The sequence below is a fragment of the Ranitomeya imitator genome, chromosome 3, assembly GCF_032444005.1.
Source record: "Ranitomeya imitator isolate aRanImi1 chromosome 3, aRanImi1.pri, whole genome shotgun sequence".
Classification (NCBI taxonomy): domain Eukaryota; kingdom Metazoa; phylum Chordata; class Amphibia; order Anura; family Dendrobatidae; genus Ranitomeya; species Ranitomeya imitator.
The window spans coordinates 135,061,357-135,088,638 of record NC_091284.1 but is presented as its reverse complement, the minus strand read 5'-3'; the positions used below and the strand labels follow the sequence as shown (position 1 = coordinate 135,088,638).

General features: G+C 42.8%; 1 protein-coding gene across 14 annotated transcripts in view; it reads left to right on the top strand.

Annotated features, from left to right (window-relative positions):
* Positions 1-27,282, top strand: part of CNKSR2 (connector enhancer of kinase suppressor of Ras 2) — a 550,079-nt gene that overhangs the window by 93,972 nt on the left and 428,825 nt on the right. For all 14 annotated transcript variants that reach the window (XM_069761485.1, XM_069761477.1, XM_069761484.1 and 11 more), the window contains exons 3-5: positions 7,697-7,899; positions 16,230-16,298; positions 23,177-23,264. In XM_069761485.1, the coding sequence (XP_069617586.1) occupies positions 7,697-7,899; positions 16,230-16,298; positions 23,177-23,264 (360 nt within the window). The remainder of the gene's footprint in view (positions 1-7,696; positions 7,900-16,229; positions 16,299-23,176; positions 23,265-27,282) is intronic.

Sequence of the window (27,282 nt, the reverse complement as noted above, 5' to 3'; positions counted from 1 at the left end):
ACGGCCCCGTGTGGGGAGTTTGGCCATTTCGTGAGGTGGAAACATGTCGTATGCTGGACAATCAGGTGAAGAAAATTACGAGATTGGAAAAGTCATTCAGAATAGTCCACAGGCAAGACCTTTTCATAGGAAAGCTAGGTGTCAGCCGGGCAGGGTGGGGCAAAAGATTTTGAAATCCAGTTGTGGTTCATTTTAATGAAGGTTAGATCATCTACATTTTGGGTAGCCAGACGAGTCCTTTTTTCTGTTAGTATTGAACCTGCAGCACTGAATACTCTTTCTGATAGGACACTAGCTGCCGGGCAAGCAAGCTCCTGCAATGCATATTCTGCCAATTCTGGCCAGGTGTCTAATTTGGATGCCCAGTAATCAAATGGGAATGACGGTTGAGGGAGAACGTCGATAAGGGATGAAAAATAGTTTGTAACCATACTGGACAAATGTTGTCTCCTGTCACTTTGAATTGATGCTGCAGTACCTGTCCTGTCTGCGGTCATAGAAAAATCACTCCACAACCTGGTCAGAAAACCCCTCTGTCCAACGCCACTTCTGATTTCTGCCCCTCTAACACCTCTGGTCTGCTGGCCCCTGGAGCTCGTGTGAGAACGATCACGGGCGCTGTGTGCAGGGAATGCCAGAAGCAAACGGTCAACAAGAGTTGATTGTTTTGTTGCTAATATTAGTTCCAAGTTCTCATGTGGCATAATATTTTGCAATTTGCCTTTATAGCGAGGATCAAGGAGGCAGGCCAACCAGTAATCGTCATCGTTCATCATTTTTGTAATGCGTGTGTCCCTTTTGAGGATACGCAAGGCATAATCCGCCATGTGGGCCAAAGTTCCCGTTGTCAAATCTGCGGTTGTGCTTGGTTGAGGGGCAGTTGCAGGCAAATCTACGTCACTTGTGTCCCTCAAAAAACCAGAACCCGGCCTTGCCACGCCACCAATTTCCCGTGCCCCCGGGAAAGCTTCCTCATTAAAAATATACTCATCCCCATCATCCTCCTCATCCTCCACCTCCTCTTCGCCCGGTACCTCGTCATGTACACTGCCCTGACCAGACAATCGCTGACTGTCATCAAGGCTTTCCTCTTCCTCTGGTGCAGACGCCTGATCCTTTATGTGCGTCAAACTTTGCATCAGCAGACGCATTAGGGGGATGCTCATGCTTATTATGGCGTTGTCTGCACTAACCAGCCGTGTGCATTCCTCAAAACACTGAAGGACTTGACACATGTCTTGAATCTTCGACCACTGCACACCTGACAACTCCATGTCTGCCATCCTACTGCCTGCCCGTGTATGTGTATCCTCCCACAAAAACATAACAGCCCGCCTCTGTTCGCACAGTCTCTGAAGCATGTGCAGTGTTGAGTTCCACCTTGTTGCAACGTCTATGATTAGGCGATGCTGGGGAAGGTTCAAAGAACGCTGATAGGTCTGCATACGGCTGGAGTGTACAGGCGAACGGCGGATATGTGCGCAAAGTCCACGCACTTTGAGGAGCAGGTCGGATAACCCCGGATAACTTTTCAGGAAGCACTGCACCACCAGGTTTAAGGTGTGAGCCAGGCAAGGAATGTGTTTCAGTTGGGAAAGGGAGATGGCAGCCATGAAATTCCTTCCGTTATCACTCACTACCTTGCCTGCCTCAAGATCTACAGTGCCCAGCCACGACTGCGTTTCTTGCTGCAAGAACTCGGACAGAACTTCCGCGGTGTGTCTATTGTCGCCCAAACACTTCATAGCCAATACAGCCTGCTGACGTATGCCAGTAGCTGCCCCATAATGGGAGACCTGGTGTGCAACAGTGGCAGGTGCGGATGGAGTGTTTGTGCGACTGCGGTCTGTGGACGAGCTCTTGCTTCTGCAGGAGGACGAGGAGGAGGAGGAGGAGGGGGTGCGAACGGCTACAGACAACTGTTTACTAGACCGTGGGCTAGGCAGAACTGTCCCAAACTTGCTGTCCCCTGTGGACCCTGAATCCACCACATTTACCCAGTGTGCCGTGATGGACACGTAACGTCCCTGGCCATGCCTACTGGTCCATGCATCTGTTGTCAGGTGCACCTTTGTGCTCACAGATTGCCTGAGTGCATGGACGATGCGCTCTTTAACATGCTGGTGGAGGGCTGGGATGGCTTTTCTGGAAAAAAAGTGTCGACTGGGTAGCTCGTAGCGTGGTACAGCGTAGTCCATCAGGTCTTTGAAAGCTTCGCTTTCAACTAACCGGTAGGGCATCATCTCTAACGAGATTAGTCTAGCTATGTGGGCGTTCAAACCCTGTGTACGCGGATGCGAGGCTAAGTATTTCCTTTTTCTAACCATAGTCTCATGTAGGGTGAGCTGGACTGGAGAGCTGGAGATCGTGGAACTAGCGGGGGTGCCGGTGGACATGGCAGACTGAGAGACGGTGGGAGATGGTATTGTTGCCGCCGGTGCCCTAGATGCAGTGTTTCCTACTACGAAACTGGTGATTCCCTGACCCTGACTGCTTTGGCCTGGCAAAGATACCTGCACAGATACAGCAGGTGGTGCGCTAAATGGTGGTCCTACACTGCCGGAAGGGATGTTGCGTTGATGACTAGCTTCATTGGCCGAGGGTGCAACAACCTTAAGGGACGTTTGGTAGTTAGTCCAAGCTTTCAAATGCATGGTGGTTAAATGTCTATGCATGCAACTAGTATTGAGACTTTTCAGATTCTGACCTCTGCTTAAGGAAGTAGAACATTTTTGACAGATGACTTTGCGCTGATCAATTGGATGTTGTTTAAAAAAATGCCAGACTGCACTCTTTCTAGCATCGGATACCTTTTCAGGCATTGCAGACTGAGCTTTAACCGGATGGCCACGCTGTCCTCCACCAGGTTTTGGCTTTGCCACGCGTTTTGGGCAAGATACGGGCCCGGCAGATGGAACCTGTGGCGATGTTGATGCCTGCTGCGGCCCCTCCTCCTCCTCTGCTTCAGAACTGCTGCCGCCTGCACCCTGTTCCCCCAATGGCTGCCAATCGGGGTCAAGAACTGGGTCATCTAATAACTCTTCTTGTACCTCCTGCGCAACTTCGTCTGTGTCACCGTGTCGTTCGGTGGTATAGCGTTCGTGATGGGGCAACATAGTCTCATCAGGGTCTGATTCTTGATCAGCACCCTGCGAGGGCAATGTTGTGGTCTGAGTCAAAGGACCAGCATAGTAGTCTGGCTGTGGCTGTGCGTCAGTGCACTCCATGTCAGATTCAATTTGTAATGGGCATGGACTGTTAACTGCTTCACTTTCTAAGCCAGGGACGGTATGTGTAAAGAGCTCCATGGAGTAACCCGTTGTGTCGCCTGCTGCATTCTTCTCTGTTGTTGTTTTTGCTGAAGAGGACAAGGAAGTGACTTGTCCCTGACCGTGAACATCCACTAACGACGCGCTGCTTTTACTTTTACCAGTTTCACGAGATGAGGCAAAAGAGCTAGAGGCTGAGTCAGCAAGATAAGCCAAAACTTGCTCTTGCTGCTCCGGCTTTAAAAGCGGTTTTCCTAATCCCAGAAAAGGGAGCGTTCGAGGCCTTGTGTAGCCGGACGACGAACCTGGCTCCACAGCTCCAGACTTAGGTGCAATATTTTTTCCCCCACGACCACCTGATGCTCCACCACTACCACTACCCTCATTACCAGCTGACAATGAACGCCCCCGGCCACGACCTCTTCCACTAGACTTCCTCATTGTTTTAAAAACGTAACCAAACTAACGTTATTTGTTGCAGTCACACAACTTACACGGTGAGCTATAACTTCAGTATGATTTAGCTACCCCTTTACAGGTTGGTGAGACCACAGCGAAAATCAGGCCCAATGTTACACACTCTTTTTTTGGTGGCTGCAAATTAGAGAGATGCCCCACACGCAGGACTGTCACTGAAGCACAAATGTTAATATTAATGTCACACTATTATTTTTTTTTTATTTTTATTTTTTTCAGGAACACTTTAGAAACCCCCCAAAAAAAAAAAAATAGATTTTTGCAGGGAGAATTTAGAAAACAAATGTAACAAACTATATGCTTTCTATGGGCCACTGAGTGAGAGATGACGCACACAGGAATCAGGAGTGGCACACAAGCCCAGAGGCCAATATTTTTCTACCAATGATTGATGGAGTTATTTTCTCTGGTAGATTTTGGAACCCAAATCAAGGAAAAAAAATGTAGGCTTTCTATGGACCACAATTGGAGAGAGAGAGAGAGAGAGAGATGGCACACCCAGGAGTCAAGACTGGCACACAAGCAGAAAGGCCAATATTAATCTCCCACTGTTTTTTTTTTTTTTTTTTTTTTTTTTTTTTTTTTTTCAGGGAGACTTTAGAAAAAAAAATAATAAAAAAAATATGATTTTATCAGGAAGAATTTAGAAACCAAATAAAATAAAATGATTTTTTCAGGGAGAATTTATAAAACAAATAAAAACAAAAATAGGCGTTCTATGGCCCACTGACTGAGAGATGACGCACACAGGAGTCAGGAGTGGCACACAAACCCAGAGGCCAATATTTTTCTACCAATGATTGATGTAGTTATTTTCTCTGGTAGATTTTAGAACCCAAATCAAGGAAAAAAAATATAGGCTTTCTATGGACCACAATTGGAGAGAGAGAGAGAGAGAGAGAGAGAGAGAGAGAGAGAGAGAGAGAGATGGCACACCCAGGAGTCAAGACTGGCACACAAGCAGAAAGGCCAATATTAATCTCCCACTGTTTTTTTTGGTTGTTTTTTTTTTTTTTTTTTTCAGGGAGACTTTAGAAAAAAAAATAATAAAAAAAATATGATTTTATCAGGAAGAATTTAGAAACCAAATAAAATAAAATGATTTTTTCAGGGAGAATTTATAAAACAAATAAAACCAAAAATAGGCGTTCTATGGCCCACTGACTGAGAGATGACGCACCCAGGAGTCAAGACTGGCACACAAGCAGAAAGGCCAATATTAATCTCCCACTGTTTTTTTTGGTTGTTTTTTTTTTTTTTTTTTCAGGGAGACTTTAGAAAAAAAAATAATAAAAAAAATATGATTTTATCAGGAAGAATTTAGAAACCAAATAAAATAAAATGATTTTTTCAGGGAGAATTTATAAAACAAATAAAACCAAAAATAGGCGTTCTATGGCCCACTGACTGAGAGATGACGCACCCAGGAGTCAAGACTGGCACACAAGCAGAAAGGCCAATATTAATCTCCCACTGTTTTTTTTTTTTTTTTTCAGGGAGACTTTAGAAAAAAAAATAATAAAAAAAATATGATTTTATCAGGAAGAATTTAGAAACCAAATAAAATAAAATGATTTTTTCAGGGAGAATTTAGAAAACAAATAAAACCAAAAATAGGCGTTCTATGGCCCACTGACTGAGAGATGACGCACACAGGAGTCAGGAGTGGCACACAAACCCAGAGGCCAATATTTTTCTACCAATGATTGATGTAGTTATTTTCTCTGGTAGATTTTAGAACCCAAATCAAGGAAAAAAAATATAGGCTTTCTATGGACCACAATTGGAGAGAGAGAGAGAGAGAGAGAGAGAGATGGCACACCCAGGAGTCAAGACTGGCACACAAGCAGAAAGGCCAATATTAATCTCCCACTGTTTTTTTGGTTGTTTTTTTTTTTTTTTTTTCAGGGAGACTTTAGAAATAAAAATAATAAAAAAAATATGATTTTATCAGGAAGAATTTAGAAACCAAATAAAATAAAATGATTTTTTCAGGGAGAATTTAGAAAACAAATAAAACCAAAAATATGCGTTCTATGGCCCACTGACTGAGAGAGAGAGAGAGATGGAACGCTTAGTACTGGCACACAAGCCCAAAGGGCAATATTAATCTCCCTTTTTTTTTCCAGGGAGAATTTCTGAAACCCAAAAAAAAAATAAAATAGGCTTTCTATGGCCCACTATTTGTGAGAGAGATGGCACGCTCAGGACTGGCACAGATGGCACGCTCACAACTGGCACACAAGCCCAGAGGCCAATATTAATCTCCCTTTTTTCAGGGAAAATTTATAAAACAAAAAAAAAAATTAAATAGGCTTTCTATGGCCCACTATTTGTGAGAGAGATGGCACGCTCAGGGCTGGCACAGATGGCACGCTCAGGACTGGCACACAAGCCCAGAGGCCAATATTAATCTCCCTTTTTTTCAGGGAGAATTTATAAAACCAAAAAAAAAAATAAATAGGCTTTCTATGGCCCACTATTTGTGAGAGAGATGGCACACTCAGGACTGGCACACAAGCCCAAAGGCCAATATTAATCTCCCACTGTATTTTTATCAGGGAGAATTTATACACCCCACAAAAAAAAATACAGAAAAATGAAAAGGCTTTCTATGGCCCACTATGTGAGAGAGATGGCACACACAGGGATGGCACTCTAGCAGAAATGCCAAATTGCCAATCTTAATCTCCCACCAAAAAAAAAAAAAAAAAAAAACAGGGAATGTCCTACAATTACTATCTCCCTGCCTGCAGTAATCTCAGCCAGGTATGGCAGGCAGCTACTATCTCCCTGCCTGCAGTAATCTCAGCCAGGTATGGCAGGCAGCAATAAGGAGTGGACTGATGCACAAATGAAATAAAAAGTGTGGACAAACAAAAAAGATAGCTGTGCAGAAAGGAAGGAACAAGAGGATTTGTGCTTTGAAAAAAGCAGTTGGTTTGCACAGCGGCGTACACACAGCAATGCAGCTATCAGGGAGCCTTCTAGGGCAGCCCAATGAGCTACAGCGCTGAGGGGAAAAAAAAAAAAAAAAAAACTTCCACTGTCCCTGCACACCGAGGGTGGTGTTGGACAGTGCAAATCGCTGCAGCACAAGCGGTTTTGTGGTTAATGGACCCTGCCTAACGCTATCCCTGCTTCTGACAAAGCGGCAGCAACCTCTCCCTAAGCTCAGATCAGCAGCAGTAAGATGGCGGTCGGCGGGAACGCCTCTTTATAGCCCCTGTGACGTCGCAGACAGCAAGCCAATCACTGCAATGCCCTTCTCTAAGATGGTGGGGACCAGGACCTATGTCATCACGCTGCCCACACTCTGCGTTTACCTTCATTGGCTGAGAAATGGCGCTTTTCGCGTCATTGAAACGCGACTTTGGCGCGAAAGTCGCGTACCGCATGGCCGACCCCGCACAGGGGTCGGATCGGGTTTCATGAAACCCCGACTTAGCCAAAAGTCGGCGACTTTTGAAAATGTTCGACCCGTTTCGCTCAACCCTAGTAGCTGGTATGTAAAACCCCAGAGATCCCCTAGAAAGTTTCCTAATGGTGAAAGATTTAGTGCCTCTTCCCATCTACTCTATATACCTTTTAGAAGACTTGCTCATTGACAAAAAGCGTCCATCATTTAGATATTGATGGTGACTGTTTCTTCTTTGCTTTTATATGCAATATTCTTTTTGCAGGCCGCCATTGGTGGACTGATGAGAAAAACGTGTGTTCTTTTCAAATACAATATCTACAGCTATTGCTACTTATAATATGATGTTCTGTAGCAGCTGAGGCACAAAACAGTATATAACACCGTGCAGCTGCTGAGATAACTGAAGCACTATATGTAATTTCATGAGTAGTTTGCATAGTAGAAATGACTTTTTGCTTATTCTGTCTGTCTGTTCGTGATCTAAATGTTTCATTTAATATTCAGAATAATATCTTTATATTTTTTTCAGAATTATGGCTTGGAAACTGAAAATCTAAAAACTCTTTCCCATAAATTAAATGCCTCTGCCAAAAATCTACAAAATTTTATAACCGGAAGAAGGAGAAGTGGCCATTATGATGGAAAGAGCAGCAGAAAATTGCCGAATGATTTCCTGACATCTGTTGTAGACCTTATTGGTTCAGCAAAGAGCCTTCTTGCTTGGTTGGACAGGTAGGACTTTTTATGTTTATAATATTGCTATGATTGATAACTTTATGATTTCATAGAGTAATGTCTTCCCAATGCTTTTACACATCTCACTAGATAAATATCATCTAATACCCCCAAGGCAATGATCATACATATTATTATGAATACTGCATGTGAGGATCTCATAGAGACATGGCATGTACCCCTTGGTGGGGCACAACACAAGAAGAAGATCCTATGGAGACATGGCATGTACCTCTTAGTGGGGCACAACACAAGAAGAAGATCCTATAGAGACATGGCATGTACCCCTTGGTGGGGCACAACACAAGAAGAAGATCCTATGGAGACATGGCATGTACCCCTTAGTGGGGCACAACACAAGAAGAAGATCCTATAGAGACATGGCATGTACCCCTTAGTGGGGCACAACACAAGAAGAAGATCCTATAGAGACATGGCATGTACCCCTTGGTGGGGCACAACACAAGAAGAAGATCCTATGGAGACATGGCATGTACCCCTTAGTGGGGCACAACACAAGAAGAAGATCCTATGGAGACATGGCATGTACCCCTTAGTGGGGCACAACACAAGAAGAAGATCCTATAGAGACATGGCATGTACCCCTTAGTGGGGCACAACACAAGAAGAAGATCCTATAGAGACATGGCATGTACCCCTTAGTGGGGCACAACAGAGGATGAGAATCTAAGCTTTATATTGTTTGTCACCACAAGCTTATGCTAAAATGTACTTTTTTCAACTTTGCTTATTTAATTTGTATAACTGCACTGATAAATCTGCACCATTTTGTCAACCTTCAGCGTAACATCATTGCTTAAAGATTAACAATGATTAATAGTAATTTATCTAAAGGGAATTTTGAGCCTTATCTGGTTTATGTTGAGTTGAGACCAGGAAAATCAGCAGGGGGACAGAGCAAGCATCAAACTGGAGCTGAGGGGAGGATATCAATAACACCATACCGGTCCGATTCGTTTTAAAAATATTTTTGTCCTCTTTTAATCTAGCACTAAAATGCAGCAGTCGATTTTAGGTTGGCAATGCATATTTTTCTGGACTGATATCAGATTTGACTCTTCTAAGTAATTATATATACACTTTTTCTCTATTCCCATCTGACAATCCAGAAATTTGATCTTCTGATACATACATGGCGGTCATTAATGCCAAACTAAAAGGAACACCATTACAAATTTCATTTACTGTAGGGAAAAAAGAAGCAGTAAGTGGTAAATCCAGCCCCACGGTAGCGTCATCACCGGAAAGAATACTATTTACCGGGGTACCTCAGAAACTACAATTAACTATTTAGGTAAAATATAAAGGGCTCTGGGTAATTGCCCTTTTCTGAAGTCCTTACACTACTTTTTAGTGACACATACTAATGTGTCTGGAAGGAATGGTGTGGATTTAGAATATCAATAGAAAAGTGTCACAAGAGCTCCAGGTCACATTATTTTTCTTGGTGTATTTGGTGCATGTTGCCTTGAAGAAAACTGGCACTTCACTCTGAAAGTGAGCCCAAAACACTACCATTAAAGGGAATCTGTCAGCAGGTTTTTGCTATGTAATCTCTTAATATAGGAGCAGAGTTCCTGATTTCAGTGATGTCAAATTACATGGCAAACACCTGCTGATAGATTCCCTTTAACCCCTTCCCGACATTTGACGCATACGCTGCGTCATGAAAGTCTGTGCCATTCCGACCCATGACGCAGCATATGCGTCATGGAAAGATCGCGTCCCTGCAGATCGGGTGAAAGGGTTAACTCCCATTTCACCCGATCTGCAGGGACAGGGGGAGTGGTAGTTTAGCCCAGGGGGGGTGGCTTCACCCCCTCGTGGCTACGATCGCTCTGATTGGCTGTTGAAAGTGAAACTGCCAATCAGAGCGATTTGTAATATTTCACCTAAAAAAATGGTGAAATATTACAATCCAGCCATGGCCGATGCTGCAATATCATCGGCCATGGCAGGACACACTAATGTGCACCCACCCCACCCCTCCGATCGCCCCCCCAGCCCCCCGATCTGTGGTCCGCTCCCCTCGGTCCTGTGCTCCGCTCCCCCGTCCTCCTGCCCGCTCCCCCCATGCTCCAATCAAACCCCCCCGCACTCCGATCCCACCCCCCGCACAGCGATCCCCCCCCGCACAGCGATCCCCCCCCGTGCTCCGATCCACCCGCCCGCACAGCGATCCCCCACTCCGTGCTCCAATCCACCCCCCCGTGTTCCGATCCACCCCCCCGTGCTCCGACGCCCCCCCGTGCCCTGATTTCCCCCCCCTTATACTTACCTGGCCTCCCGGGGACCGTCCGTCTTCTTTCCTGGGCGCCGCCATCTTCCAAAATGGCGGGCGCATGTGCAGTGCGCCCGCCGAATCTGCCGGCAGGCAGATTCGTTCCAGAGTGAATTTTGATCACTGAGATAGGTTATATCTCAGTGATCAAAATAAAAAAAAAAGTAAATGACCCCCCCCCCCCTTTGTCACCCCCATAGGTAGGGACAATAAAAAAATAATTTTTTTTTTCCACTAAGGTTGGGGTAAGAACTAGGGGTAGGGTTAGGGTTAGGGGTAGGGGTAGGGTTAGGGTTAGGGGTAGGGTTAGGGTTTCGGTATGTGCACACATATTCTGGTCCTCTGCGGATTTTTCCGCTGCGGATTTGTTAAATCCGCAGTGCTAAACCGCTGCGGATTTATGGCGGATTTACCGTGTTTTTTCTGCGCATTTCACTGCGGTTTTACAACTGCGATTTTCTATTTGAGCAGTTGTAAAACCGCTGCGGAATCCGCACAAAGAAGTGACATGCTGCGAAATGTAAACCACTGCGTTTCCGTGCAGTTTTTCCGCAGCATGTGTACAGCGATTTTTGTTTCCCATAGGTTTACATTGAACTGTAAACTCATGGGAAACTGCTGCGGATCCGCAGCGTTTTCCGCAGCGTGTGCACATACCTTTAGAATTAGGCTATGTGCACACAGTGCGGATTGGCCGCTGCGGATCCGCAGCAGAGTTCCATCAGGTTTACAGTACCATGTAAACATATGGAAAGCCAAATCCGCTGTGCCCATGGTGCGGAAAATACCGCGCGGGAACGCTGCGTTGTATTTTCCGCAGCATGTCAATTCTTTGTGTGGATTCCGCAGCGTTTTACACCTGTTCCTCAATAGGAATCCGCAGGTGAAATCCGGACAAAAAACACTGGATGTCCGCGGTAAATCCGCAGGTAAAACGCAGTGCCTTTTACCCGTGGATTTTTCAAAAATGGTGCTGAAAAATCTCATACGAATCCGCAACGTGGGCACATAGCCTTAGGGCTAGGGTTGGGTTGGAATTAGGGTTGTGGTTAGGGTTAGGGGTGTGTTGTGGTTAGGGGTGTGTTGGGGTTAGGGTTGTGATTAGGGTTATGGCTACAGTTGGGATTAGGGTTAGGGGTGTGTTGGGGTTAGTGTTGGAGTTAGAATTGAGGGGTTTCCACTGTTTAGGCACATCAGGGGGTCTCCAAACGCAACATGGCGCCACCATTGATTCCAGCCAATCTTGTATTCAAAAAGTCAAATGGTGCTCCCTCACTTCCGAGCCCCGACGTGTGCCCAAACAGTGGTTTACCCCCACATATGGGGTACCAGCATACTCAGGACAAACTGCGCAACAATTACTGGGGTCCAATTTCTCCTGTTACCCTTGAGAAAAATTGCTTGCTAAAACATCATTTTTGAGGAAAGAAAAATGATTTTTTATTTTCACGGCTCTGCGTTGTAAACGTCTGTGAAGCACTTGGGGGTTCAAAGTGCTCACCACATATCTAGATAAGTTCCTTTGGGGGTCTAGTTTCCAAAATGGGGTCACTTGTGTGGGGTTTCTACTGTTTAGGCACACCAGGGGCTCTGCAAACGCAACGTGACGCCCGCAGACCATTCCATCAAAGTCTGCATTTCAAAAGTCACTACTTCCCTTCTGAGCCCCGACGTGTGCCCAAACAGTGGTTTACCCCCACACATGGGGTATCAGCGTACTCAGGAGAAACTGGACAACAACTTTTGGGGTCCAATTTCTCCTGTAACCCTTGGGAAAATAAAAAATTCTGGGCTAAAAAATTATTTTTGAGGAAAGAAAACGTATTTATTATTTTCACTGCTCTGTGTTATGAACTTCTGTGAAGCACTTGGGGGTTCAAAGTGCTCACCTCACATCTAGATTAGTTCCTTTGGGGGTCTAGTTTCCAAAATGGGGTCATTTGTGGGGGATCTCTAATGTTTAGGCACACAGGGGCTCTCCAAACGCGACATGGTGTCCGCTAATGATTGGAGCTAATTTTCCATTTAAAAAGCCAAATGGCGTGCCTTCCCTTCTGAGCCCTGCCGTGTGCCCAAACAGTGGTTTACCCCCACATATGGGGTATCTGCGTACTCAGGACAAACTGGACAACAACATTTGTGGTCCAATTTCTCCTATTACCATTGGCAAAATAGGAAATTCCAGGCTAAAAAATCATTTTCGAGAAAAGAAAAATTATTTTTTATTTTCATGGCCCTGCATTATAAACTTCTGTGAAGCACCTGGGGGTTTAAAGTGCTCAGTATGCATCTAGATAAGTTCCTTGGGGGGGTCTAGTTTCCAAAATGGGGTCACTTGTGGGGGAGCTCCATTGCATAGGCACACAGGGGCTCTCCAAATGCGACATGGTGTCCGCTAACAAATGGAGTTAATTTTCCATTCAAAAAGTCAAAAGGCGCGCCTTCCCTTCTGAGCCCTGCCGTGTGCCCAAACAGTGGTTTACCCCCACATATGAGGTATCGGCGTACTCGGGAGAAATTGCTCAACAAATTTTAGGATCCATTTTATCCTATTGCCCATGTGAAAATGAAAAAATTGAGGCGAAAATAAATTTTTTGTGAAAAAAAAGTACTTTTTCATTTTTACGGATCAATTTGTGAAGCACCTGAGGGTTTAAAGTGCTCACTAGGCATCTAGATAAGTTCCTTGGGGGGTCCAGTTTCCAAAATGGGGTCACTTGTGGGGGAGCTCCAATGTTTAAGCACACAGGGTCTCTCCAAACGCGACATGGTGTCCGCTAACGATGGAGATAATTTTTCATTCAAAAAGTCAAATGGCGCTCCTTCCCTTCCGAGCCTTACCATGTGCCCAAACAGTGGTTTACCCCCACATGTGAGGTATCGGTGTGCTCAGGAGAAATTGCCAAACAAATTTTAGGATCCATTTTATCCTGCGGTCCATGTGAAAATGAAAAAATTGAGGCTAAAAGAATTTTTTTTGTGAAAAAATAGTACTTTTTCATTTTTACGGATCAATTTGTGAAGCAGCTGGGGGTTTAAAGGGCTCACTATGCATCTAGATAAGTTCCTTGGGGCGTCTAGTTTCCAAAATGGGGTCACTTGTGGGGGAGCTCCAATTTTTAGGCACACGGGGGCTCTCCAAACTTGACATGGTGTCCGCTAAAGAGTGCAGCCAATTTTTCATTCAAAAAGTCAAATGGCGCTCCTTCCCTTCCAAGCCCTGCCGTGCGCCCAAACAGTGGTTTACCCCCACATATGTGGTATCAGCATACTCAGGACAAATTGGACAACAACTTTCATGGTTCAGTTTCTCCTTTTACCATTGGGAAAATCCAAAAATTGTTGCTGAAAAATCATTTTTGTGACTAAAAAGTTAAATGTTCATTTTTTCCTTCCATGTTGCTTCTGCTGCTGTGAAGCACCTGAAGGGTTAATAAACTTCTGGAATGTGGTTTTGTGCACCTTGAGGAGTGCAGTTTTTAGAATGGTGTCACTTTTGGGTATTTTCAGCCATATAGACCCCTCAAACTGACTTCAAATGTGAGGTGGTCCCTAAAAAAAATGGTTTTGTAAATTTCGTTGTAAAAATGAGAAATCGCTGGTCAAATTTTAACCCTTATAACTTCCTAGCAAAAAAAAAATTTTGTTTCCAAAATTGTGCTGATGTAAAGTAGACGTGTGGGAAATGTTATTTATTAACTATTTTGTGTCACATACCTCTCTGGTTTAACAGAATAAAAATTCAAAATGTGAAAATTGCGAAATTTTCAAAATTTTCGCCAAATTTCCATTTTTATCACAAATAAACACAGAATTTATTGACCTAAATTTACCACTAACATGAAGCCCAATATGTCACGAAAAAACAATCTCAGAACCGCTAGGATCCATTGAAGCGTTCCTGAGTTATTACCTCATAAAGGGACACTGGTCAGAATTGCAAAAAACGGCAAGGTCTTTAAGGTCAAAATAGGCTGGGTCATGAAGGGGTTAAGTATGTAGGAAAGTACCTGACATAAAATGTCCTGTTTAGTATAATAAAATGTCCAATTCTTTGTACAAGGAGTCATTAATTAAATTAACATACATAGTATTAGACATAGGCATAGTTTTTAATTAAATTAGTCATTCTGCACAGAAAACATTTGTTTTTCTTAGTTTAAAAGTTTTGGGAAATAAATTTGAAATCATTTCTTTAATTCCAGTGTGAATTTCTGTATGTTGTGTTCAGTATGCACACGTTGATGCTGGGAATTCTTAATGGCTGATGAGATTTACTGATGAATGCCCATGATGTTAGGAGTTAATCACATTTCATGTTCTTACATGGATTAGCAAGATGTGTGTAGATTAAATTGAAAATATTTTTGTACTAATACACATTCTAATTCAGTATGTTAGTCTTTCATTTATGCTGCTTTGGGAGAAGGGTACCAGTTTATTTCTTTGCATTTCAACAGATGTAAATTGGGATTCTAAAAGTTCATCCATCCTAGATAGTTAATAAGTTAAAGGGAACCTGTCACCCCCAAAATCGAAGGTGAGCTAAGCCCACCGGCATCAGGGGCTTTATCTACAGCATTAAAGAGGTTAGATTATACTCTCCTGGGGCGGTCCCGCTGCGGTCCGGGTCCGATGGGTGTCGCAGTCTAGTCCGGGGCCTCCCATCTTCATACGATGATGTCCTCTTCTTGTCTTCACGCTGCGGATCCGGTGCAAGCGTACTTTGTCTGCCCTGTTGAGGGCAGAGCAAAGTAATGCAGTGCGCAGGCGGCGGGCCTCTCTGACCTTTCCCGGCACCTGCGCACTGCAGACAAAATACGCCTGCGCCGGAGCCGCAGCATCAATGCAAGGAGAGGACGTCATTGTAAGAAGATGGGAGGTCCTGGACCGCGACACCCATTGGACCCAACCGCGACACTTATCGGACCCGGACCGCAGCGGGACCGTCCCTGGGTGAGTATAATCTAACCTCTTTTTCTCATCTTTTACGGTTACATCGGGGGCTTATCTACAGCATTTCAGAATGCTGTAGATAAGCCCATGATGCCGGTGGGCTTAGCTCACCTTTGATTTTGGGGGTGACAGGTTCCATTTAATAGTCAGGGGAAAAAAATCAATGACTGTGCGTGAGATTTCTGAAATCTCATAGCTTTTGCTGGTACTGTAAAATGCAGCTTAAAATTTGCATTACAAAAAACAGCAAAAACGCAATGTGTGAACATATCCTTAGAAAGATTTGGCTTGTCAGTTTTTAATCGTGTGATATTGTAAGCCTAATGGAAAAGAGAATAATTAACTTGGAAGAAAGACAAAATGAGCAATCGTAAGTGCACAGTGCTGTATAATATGATGACTGCAATATATTAAGAGGATAACAACTTTTGTTAGAGTGCTTAAAACTTTAAAAGTTACTCCGTTATACTAAACTCATATTTAATTTATATTTTTACTATCTGCATGGTAGGACGATGTGGTTCTAATTGGATGCATTTTGCAAAACTGATGTAAATTCTGCTACGGCCAACTAGGAATTGATTGTTTATGAGGTTCCTGGATGTCATGAATCAGTACCTTGCTGGTTATAGTTATGTAGGCTATATGCATAGACCATTCTGACTGACAGTTGACAGTCCAACCAATCATCTGACTTGTACCATGAATGCTCATGTGGAGATCTATGACCCAAGATGCATAAAAAGTTACTTCTAATAATAGTTTTATCCACCAAGTCCCGTGGTGGTAAAGACATGATAAAGTGGGTTAAAACTCCATTTAAATCTGTTCTGTCTCCTGATATAATTTGTGTTTCTGTATGTAATGTGTCACACTGTGGTATCATTACAAGATGTGAAGGACCATTCTGTGCATTTCTAATGACTCGGTTTTCTATTTTTACCCAGTGATTTGTGAATCCATGTAAACACACTGCATTGCAGATGAGAGCAATATGTGCAATGAAATGATTTGTATCTTTTGTTACCAGCTATCCTTCTTGTATGCTTAACTACTTCTCTTGCTTTAGGTATTGCCACGCTGATCAGGATGACATTGATAACCTTAAAAAGAGATGGATAGGGCATAAACTGGATAAGTAAGTGATCCACACAATTATTTAATCAGTTGATAAATGTTTCCTTTAGTAATACAATGTTATATGAATTGTTAGATATTACTGTGTTGATTGCGTTAAACAGTCTATACTTTTGTATAACCTTGTATGCATGTACTTTGTAATATTCCTTATACATATTTGAATGTTTCGCGTCTCGCTTATACAATGAACCTATGGGCTTCAACAGAACTTTTTCTTAAATTGTTTCAAAGTGTCTGAGTAATGTTAAAGGTGTTCCAGAGAAATTTGTAGACACCTTCACTATGGAATGCCAGAGCTACTATTTTAGGCATCTTCATCAAGTATTTATTTGAAGACTCATTGGTTATGGAATGAAAAAAAAACCACGCAAATGTCATGACAGGCAATGCGATCAACTAGGAAATTTGGCTTCATTTGGATTTTCTATGTCATGTACAGTTGTGGTCAAAAGATTTGAGACACAAATTTTGTTTTTACCGACATTTCTGTCGATTCTAAATTTGTGTTTTACTCGTAATTTACATTACCTCTAGATTGTTACGATCAGTAAAAAAAATCGCAAAGTCATTCCTTACCGTAAAAAATAATTTAACCACAAACAAAAAACATTTCCACTGCCACAAAATTGCATGGTGATGATCTTGTTGGCTCAGGAGAAAGTGTTCACAAGGACAAGAAAGCTGATCACTTTGTCATGCTGATTGGATTATAAACACAGGCTAGTTGCTTTAGAAGGTAGGTGATGCTTGAAATCATTGTCCGTTTTCTTCATTTAACCATGGTTACCTGCAAGGAAACGTGCAATTATCATTGCTCGGCATCAAAAGGACTTTTCAGGCAAGGACATTCCTGCTTGTAAGATTAACCATTTATCAACCATTCATCTGGTCATCAAAACATTCAGAGAGAGGTTCTATTTCTGAGAAGAAAGCTTCAGGGTGTCCCAAGAAAGTATAGCAAGTGTCAGGGCCATCTCCTAAAGAAGGTTTGGCTATGAGATCGGTTCGACATAATGGAAGAACTTGCTCAGTAATGGCAGCAAGCAGGTGTTAGTTCATTTGCATGCACAGTGAGGTGGAGGCTTTTTGGAGGTCTATCCTACTGGCAGATTTCCTTTTAAGAAACTCATATATTTGTACCCAGGCGCCACCACTAAACAGTATATGGACCAGTAGTTTTTCCTCTCTGTACACGATTTTATATCTGGCCACTGCTGGAACTAGTGACAGCTGATTGATGGGGTGCTGGGTGTCAGACCTTCGCCTATCTCTCGTGTTGATGGCCTATCCAAGGTTATGCTATCTGTATGATAGCAGTGGACAACCCCTTTAAAGTATTCAACTTTTATACATTGAACCCAATAAATTCAATGCATTTTTTGAAGGAAGCTCCTAAACTTTCTGTAGTGGTTGCTGCAAGAATATTGAAAATTTGGAGCTCTGTATCACAAAAACTGTTTTTCAACTGCTATCGAGATATACTGGGGAATAAACATAAAATGTTTATTCTAAACAACAAAATGTAAAAAGGGGGAAATCCACTCGTGTCAAAATAGGTGAGCTAAATCAGATAATTATTCTTCAAACTTCTATTCTTCAAACGTGTTGTTACACACGAAGGTGGTGCATGTGGATCGTGGACCCACGGTGCCACAGATTGTACTTACCCTGGGGGGGCATGATGAACCAGCTACCTTGGTTTTCACTGGAGCTTCTAGTGGTGAGGTCCGGCTTGTGCGGTAGGTAGCTGCCAGGTGCCACTTCAGGGCAACATCTGGCAGTAGCAATTGACCCCAAAGTTCTAAGCCGTTAATTGAGACTCCTGGATAGGGCAGGACATCAACTGGAACAAGTTCAGACAGTGTAGACAGGACAGCAACTTGGGACGGGTGCAGACAGGGCGGTCACTTGGGACAGGATCAGACTGTGCCATCTCCGGACCTGACACCATGTAGTTGCACACACTACACCACCTAACAGTAACTATAGGATTTGCACAGGCACCCTCCCTATTGGGGAGGATGCCTTTTATACATGATGACTCCCGGTTATTTGCTGGGAGACTTCTTGCAAGTGAACTATATTATACTAAAAACCTCTTGGCAACAAGCTTACTAGGCAGGAACTGCGGTGCGCACACCAGGAAGCAGGAGGGATATAACATGAGACCACGCTTAGAGGCGGGGACGATGAGTAAGCTGGCATCCCTGTATGAAGGGGGAAGGGGACACCATGCAGGGACGCTGGTCATAGCGCTACGCCTATGGTAATATGAAAAAATGTTTCCTGCAAATGTCTTCATGCTAATGAAGACCATTGTTAAAATTGTGATTGTAGAAAGACTTTACTTGCTCTTATGATTGGTCTGTTGATTTCTGCAAGCTGATTTGCATTTTTACATGATTCTCAGTATCAGCGCATCGCCATGAGATGCAAACTATGCATGTTTAACATTCTGAGAGAAAACATGTCTTCTTTTTATTTCCCACTAGTATTCTTGGTGAAACATTTGTTAAAGTAGAAGGTGTTCCCATTTACATAAGCCTCATACTTCGTATTATACAGAACAGTAGTATAATTATAACACTTTATTTAATAATTCCATTTGGTAACCAAACTGTAAATTGAATAGTTCACATACATCTTCTAAACCTGCACATATGAAGGAAATCTCTGGGGTAAAATATTGTACATTTAATGGGGAATCCTTTATTATAACCATTTTATGTGTAGTGAACCAAAAAAATGGTTGTTGCCCCTCCCAAAACCTTACCCACCCTCTACATTATGTCTGGCTAGTGAAATTAAAGAGGAGCACAATGATGCTACCAAATATCCCTTTTTTTTAACCAGTAGGACACAAAAATGCTAGTGTCTACAGTCTAGTGAGCCATACTGATAGCATTGACCTCACTCCATTATTAGGCCATGTTCAGTATTTTGTCAGGATTTTACATCAGTATTTGTAAGCCAAAATTAGGAGTGGGTGAAAAACACAGAAATGGTGACGTGTTTCTATTATACTTTTCCGCTGATTGTTCCTCTATTGGTTTTGGCTTACAAATACTGATGTAAAACCAAACCAAATACTGACCGTGTGAACATGGCCTTAATGTGAGGTTTTTACAGCTATCATGAAATGTTGAGTAAAAATTGGATAAAAATAGTAAATATGAGAGGCTAATTCTCTAATGTGTTAATAATCAGTTTAATGCCTAAAATTAGGGTATGCAAAATATATTACTGGATAGGATAAAAGACCAGCTCTAACATAAGCTTCATATGATGCCAGAAGGTCCGTTTCAGTTTGTTTGTTTCTACCTTAAACATCAGTGTAATTGCTTATGTCATCCTAAAGCTCTTGACAGATTTTCTTTAGATCTGTGGCCAACCAGCCTGAATGTTTTTGGGCAAGCTATGGGAATTTTGGGTTAAATGACTTTTTTCATAGGGCAATAGGGTAGTTACACACAGCCTTTTGCTGCTACTGCCGCAGTAACATTTGACATTTATCCGGCAAGTATCTGATTTTTCTCTCATCCTGCTACTTTTCCAGCGGTCTATGCAACCATAAATGACATCTGATTTTCCAAAGTTTTACCTTCATGTCAAAAACAGCCCCAGAAGAGTGATGACTGGGTAAACGTGTACCCTAGTTTTCTGCCGATTAAATTTTCTCAATACGACTTGGATAAGAACGCAGAATTGGCTTTACCTTTAGCTTTCCTAAAGTTGATTGAAATGCTTTGACAGCTTCTATTTGTTAAATTGGCCCGTTTTGTTTATTCCTCCTATTTCCAGGCTATATCTAAAGATTATCTCTTGCCACAAATACTTTCTTTTTCATTTACTTTTCAGTCTCCCACATCTTTATACAGCGGAGGTGTATCTCCTTGTCTTTCTGTCCACCCTCTTATCCCTAGTTGTTATTCTCCACAGACAAACCACCCACCTAACAAGAATGATGCATCTGCTAGTGGATTCTACGTAGTAACCTTGATTTCAGTCACCATGACATACTTTATGTAGATTACATAAATCACAGTACATAACTTCATTCTTTAACCTAATAAAGGTCCCAAGAATTTTTTTTTGTTTTCACACTTTTTTTCATCTCCTTGTTCCAAGACTTGATGAGTTGTAACTAGAATTACCCCATTCGTTTTACTGTACAATGTACTAGAAAATAGGAAAATGTTTTTCAAATGCAGTTAAATTACTTGGCTACATGATTCTCCAGATTAGTACAATTTAAGGAGATATCCAACTTTCTCTTTTTTTTATTTTACTGGTGAAAAGAAATTCAGACATCTTTGTAAAAATAAATAACTTCTTTGCTTTTTTACTTTAACTTCCAAGACACAGTATGGAGACTAATTTTTTGCGTCCTGAGCTGATAATTTTATTGATATCAATTTTGGGTACATTATAACATTTGAATCACTTTTTATTCAATGTTTTTTGAGAAGTACATTGAGTGAAAAATTGCAATTCTGTCCTACTGTTTTTTTTGTTTTTAATGTCGACATTTAACGTACAGTTTAAATAATTTTACATTTTAGTAAATTGGACTTTTTTGGACACAATGGTACCAAATACGTTGAATATTTTTACATTTCTTATTTTTAATTGGGGAGAAAGGATGATTTGATTGCTAGTACTATACAGCAATAGGACTGTATTGCAATATCTTGGGAAATCTCTTCTAGAAAAATGGCTTCTCCTATGAAGCTCAGCCTGGACTGAACCAGCTGCTGTGATAACCCATTGGTTGCCAGCAAGCATGTCATGGAGGTCCGATGGGAGATGGTGCCCCCTTTTATTTAAATGTTATTGTCGGAGATTGAAAGTGGCATTTAAATGGATATAATCAGGCGATTGGAGATGGTTCTTGTCGTTATTGGCAGATACCGGCTATGGAACAAAGCCTTCATCCTCCTGGTATGACACAGGATTCATACTTTCCTTAGCGACCTATGATGAAATTGTACATCACATGTTGTTAAGGGGTTAAAAGTATAGAGTAACTGTAATTGATTTCACATAGTCATGAGTGCTTTGACATAACAAATCATTTTGCTGCTTCTTTGGCGCTAGTAGCCATGTTACGGCTTCTGTGGCACTAGTAGTCATGTTGATGCTTCTCTGGTACAGATAGTCATATTGCTGCTTCTCTGGCACTAGTAGTCATGTTGCTGCTTCTCTGGCACTAGTAGTCATGTTGCTGCTTCTCTGGCACTAGTAGTCATGTTGATGCTTCTCTGGTACAGATAGTCATATTGCTGCTTCTCTGGCATAGGTAGTCATGTTGCTGCTTCTCTGGCATAGGTAGTCATGTTGCTGCTTCTCTGGCATAGGTAGTCATGTTGCTGCTTCTCTGGCACTAGTAGTCATGTTGCTGCTTCTCTGGCACTAGTAGCCATGTTGCTGCTTCTCTGGCACTAGTAGCCATGTTGCTGCATCTCTGGCACTAGTAGTTATGTTGCTGCTTCTCTGGCACTAGTAGCCATGTTGCTGCTTCTCTAGCACTAGTAGTCATTTTGATGCTTCTCTAGCACTGGTAGTCATGTTGCTGCTTCTCTGGCAGTTGTAGTCACGTTGCTGCTTCTCTGGCACTAGTAGCCATGTTGCTGCTTCTCTGCCACTAGTAGCCATGTTGCTGCTTCTCTGGCACTGGTAGTCATGTTGCTGCTTCTCTGGCACTGGTAGTCATGTTGCTGCTTCTCTGGCACTGGTAGTCATGTTGCTGCTTCTCTGGCACTGGTAGTCATGTTGCTGCTTCTCTGGCACTAGTAGTCATGTTGCTGCTTCTCTGGCACTAGTAGTCATGTTGCTGCTTCTCTGGCACTAGTAGTCATGTTGCTGCTTCTCTGGCACTGGTAGTCATGTTGCTGCTTCTCTGGCACTGGTAGTCATGTTGCTGCTTCTCTGGCACTGGTAGTCATGTTGCTGCTTCTCTGGCACTAGTAGTCACGTTGCTGCTTCTCTGGCACTAGTAGTCACGTTGCTGCTTCTCTGGCACAGGTAGTCACGTTGCTGCTTCTCTGGCACTAGTAGTCATGTTGCTGCTTCTCTGGCACTAGTAGTCATGTTGCTGCTTCTCTGGCACTAGTAGTCATGTTGCTGCTTCTCTGGCACTAGTAGTCATGTTGCTGCTTCTCTTGCACTGGTAGTCATGTTGCTGCTTCTCTGGCACTGGTAGTCATGTTGCTGCTTCTCTGGCACTAGTAGTCATGTTGCTGCTTCTCTGGCACTAGTAGCCATGTTGCTGCTTCTCTGGCACTAGTAGTCATGTTGATGCTTCTCTGGCACAGGTAGTCATGTTGCTGCTTCTCTGGCACTAGTAGTCATGTTGCTGCTTCTCTGGCACTAGTAGTCATGTTGCTGCTTCTCTGGCACAGGTAGTCACGTTGCTGCTTCTCTGGCACTAGTAGTCATGTTGCTGCTTCTCTGGCACAGGTAGTCACGTTGCTGCTTCTCTGGCACTAGTAGTCATGTTGCTGCTTCTCTGGCACTAGTAGTCATGTTGCTGCTTCTCTGGCACTTGTAGTCATGTTGCTGCTTCTCTGGCACTTGTAGTCATGTTGCTGCTTCTCTGGCTGTTGTAGTCATGTTGCTGCTTCTCTGGCACTAGTAGTCATGTTGCTGCTTCTCTGGCACTAGTAGTCATGTTGCTGCTTCTCTGGTACTAGCAGCCATGTTGTTGCTTCTCTGGTACTAGCAGCCATGTTGTTGCACACCACTAATAGCTGGTGACTCATTTTATAAAATTCATCTGCGTTATGAGAAATGTTTGAGGTTTAGTTGCATGTTCTATCTGATGTGATAATTTGCTGACTTTATATGACACATGCTAAAATATCTTTTATCTTTTAGATCCCCATTTGCTGCTGTAACGGATTACTCAGTGACAAGAAACAATGTAATTCAGCTGTGCCTGGAATTAACAACAATTGTTCAGCAGGTTTGTACTTTTTGCGAATACATGAATCTCTAATAGCTGTTTGCTGGTATACACTTTTTCTTGTTTGTTTTGTTTCTTCTTGCTGCAATAATATTGTAAAGTGGAGAAATCAAACTGATTTAATTTGTCTAGTTTGTTTCTTTTACTTCAGTTACAGTTCTACAATGCAGGATAGATTTCCCCATTGAGTAACACAAAGTAACATAGTAACATAGTTATTAAGGTTGAAGGAAGACTTTATGTCCATCTATTTCAACTCATAGCCTAACATAACATGCCCTAACATGTTGATCCAGAGGAAGGCAAAAAAAACCCATGTGGTAAAGTAGGTCTACTTAGTTTTATTTATTTTGGACCATTTCGATTCTACTGCACGTATTCATCATAGTACTGTATATGACAAACAGAATGGGATACCAGTTAAATCTGTTTGAGCATGTCCTGATGATATTCTCCGTCCCTTCTTGAACTTTGTCATAAGTCATCTTACAAGATTGCTCAGGAGTGCGAGTTAAGGTACCGTCACATTAAGCGACGCTGCAGCGATATAGACAACGAGCCGATCGCTGCAGCGTCGCTGTTTAGGTCACTAGGAGACGTCAAACACGACAACAGCTGAACGATGCAGGAGCGATCCAGTGACGTACTTATCGTTCTCGCTGGTCGTTGCTCCATGAAAAAAACATTGCAGGCATCGTTGCTTTTGCTGTCAAACATGACGAATCACGCCGACCTAACGACCAAATTAAGTTCTGGACTTTCAGCAACGACCAGCGATGTCACAGCGGGATCCAGATCGCTGCTGCGTGTCAAACACAACGAGATCGCTATCCAGGACACTGCAACGTCACGGATCGTTGTCGTTCTCGTTGGAAAGTTGTTCAGTGTGAAGGTACCTTTAGGGTCTGGAGCTCACTATCTAGAAGCCCCATACAGATTTTACTAATATTAGCTGAATCAGCAACAACAACTGGTTCAGGCGATGGTCTAAAGTGCATGGGGCAATTGTTGGTGGGGAAACATGTCGATCACGCATGTTTGCATGTCCGATTTCAGACTGCTAATTGTATTGTTCTCCCTGAGATATGCCACCAGCTGACAAGTTAGTTGGCGGCTTTCTCATAGAGAACACAGGAGTACACCAGTGTATGTGAGATTGCTGCCTGATTGCTAAATGATTCCTTGGCCAAATGCCATCTAATGTGTGTGTGGTCATCCTATCTCATTCTGCTATATTCGCTGATATGTAGAGTCTGTACAAGCTGAACAACACAAAGATTGTAAGGCGATTTTTCACATGTTGCCTTTTTTTGCAGCTTTTTTTAATTAAATTAATAGCTGAGTTTTAAAGTATCAGCAAAAGCTACGTGATTTCAGAAATCTCATGCACATTTTTTTTTTTTTTTACTGAATTGGAAAATTGCTAGGTTTATAAAACTGCATCATGTCACTACTTTCACCGTTTTTTCACTCATAGAAAGGAATGAGTAAAGGTACCTTCACACTAAGCGACGCTGCAGCGATACCAACGACGATGTCGATCGTTGCAGCGTCGCTGGAGAGCTGTCACACAGACAGCTCTCCAGCGACCAACGATCCCGAAGTCCCCGGGTAACCAGGGTAAACATCGGGTTACTAAGCGCAGGGCCGCGCTTAGTAACCCGATGTTTACCCTGGTTACCGTTGTAAATGTAAAAAAACAAACACTGCATACTTACATTCCGGTGTCTGGTCAGGTCCCTCGCCTTCAGCTTCCCGCACAGACTGAGTGCCGGCCGTAAAGTACAGCGGTGACATCACCGCTGTGCTGTGCTTTACAGCTGGCCGGCGCTCACCAGTCAGTGTGGGAAGATGACGGCGAGGGACCTGACCAGACACCGGAATGTAAGTATGTAGTGTTTGTTTTTTTACATTTACAACGGTAACCAGGGTAAACATCGGGTTACTAAGCGCGGCCCTGCACTTAGTAACCCGATATTTACCCTGGTTACCAGTGAAGACATCGCTGAATCGGCATCACACACGCCGATTCAGCGATGTCAGCGGGAGATCAGCAACCAACGATCTCCCAGCAGGGGCCTGATCGTTGGTCGCTGTCACACATAACGATTTCGTTAACGATATCGTTGCTACGTCACAAAAAGCAACGATACCTTTAGTGCAAAAAAACACTATCAGTGTTTGTAGCTTTTCTGTTGAACAAAGAAAAACAAAACGAAAAAAAAAAAACAGTGCAGCAGGAGGTGAAACCCATTTCTTTTTTATTTTCTCAAGTATAAACCATAATCTCAGGATCAATCCATTCAATGATTAGATCAAATTGCCTTTTTTTCCATTCATGTTTTAAACTTTCACGTACGTCTTGTATTGGTGGCTTAACACCTTGTATTGTTTATGCTTGAAAGGTGGAATCTGAACCTTTGGGATCCTGAAAACATAGCAAAAAATGCAGCAAAACCTAGGTTTTGGCTGCAGCTTTTTTACTGCCAAGAGATCAGATTTGGCTGCTGAAATAAAAAATCAGCAAAAACAAAACATATGAACAGAGCCTTAAGCAGTTTTTTTTTTCAAAAGGGGTAAAATTTAAAAGATAAATACATACATCACTAATGAATGAACCTTCTGCTACTAAAAAATATTTAAAATTGCCAAAACATTTCAAGACAATAGGATTTACGTTAACCACCCAACTGTGATAGGCAGACCACAGCGATCTCTACTGCCTGACCTGTGATGGAATCTCAGAGGCTAATGGGAACCTGTATCTGATCTTTGGAAGTTGGCGTTTGGTAGAGAACCACTCCAGCAATGTTAATGAGAGCCGAGATTTGGCTCCCTTTTCCATGGCTTTAGGCTATGTGCACACTTCTGTGCGGATCCGCAGTGTTTTTTGCGGTGCAGAAACGCTGCAGATGCGCAATTGATTTACAGTACAATGTAAATCAATGAGAAAAAAAAAGCTGTGCACACTTTGTGGAAAATCCGCTGCGGAAATGCTACGGTTTAAAAGAAGTAGCATGTCACTTCTTTTTTGCGAATCTGCAGCGTTTTTGTACCCATTCCATTATAGAAATCCGCAGGGGTAAAAAACGCAGCAAATCCGCAAAAAAAAAAATGCAGAAAAAATGCACCAAAAACGCTGCGGGTCCGCACAAAATCTGCACCTGCATTTTCTGCCAGGAGAGGCAGAATCCGCACCAGAAATTCCTAAGGCTAATCCGCAACGTGTGCACATAGCCTTACTGTGATTACTGATCTAACCCTGTTCAGCTCTGTATATGGGATGAAAGCAGAGAGGTCACGTTATCTATTCTAAATGAGCCCATCTTGTTTAGTGTCCCCATTCTTGGCATTACTTAAGAGGGCTCGTAGATATTCGCTTATGGAAATATGTGTTTGATCCAAGTGGGCTTGTGCTGTTGAATATTACTGAAATGCTTCAGCTATTTTCTTGGACTCTGTCTTTCTTTGTTCATGGGAGCAGGCTGAAAAAAAACTTGTATATATTGTATTTTTTATAGTGTGTGTATACAGCATATGTAAATGTATATACTGCATTCTATACAACCATGTAAGTGTGAAGATGCTTGGCCCTTGTTGTTCACAAATCTTCAGGGTTCCATCCCGAGATGCAATATTTACAAAGAACTTGTCACCTTAGAGTACCTTGGTGTGCTTTAGCATGTTCTGATACTTTTTGATTTATTAATATCTTACTAGTAAAAAAATTCGAAAATCTTTTAACCCCTTTCTGACATGGGACGTACTATCCCGTCGAGGTGGGGTGGGCCCCCATGACCACGGACGGGATAGTACGTCCAGCGCGATCGGCGGCCGGGTGTCAGCTGTTTATCGCAGCTGACATCCGGCACCATGTGCCAGGAGCGGTCACGAACCGCCCCCGGCACATTAACCCCTGGCACACCGCGATCAAAGATGATCGCGATGTGCCGGCGGTATAGGGAAGCTTCCCGCAGGGAGGGGGCTCCCTGCGGGCTTCCCTGAGCCCCCCGCAGCA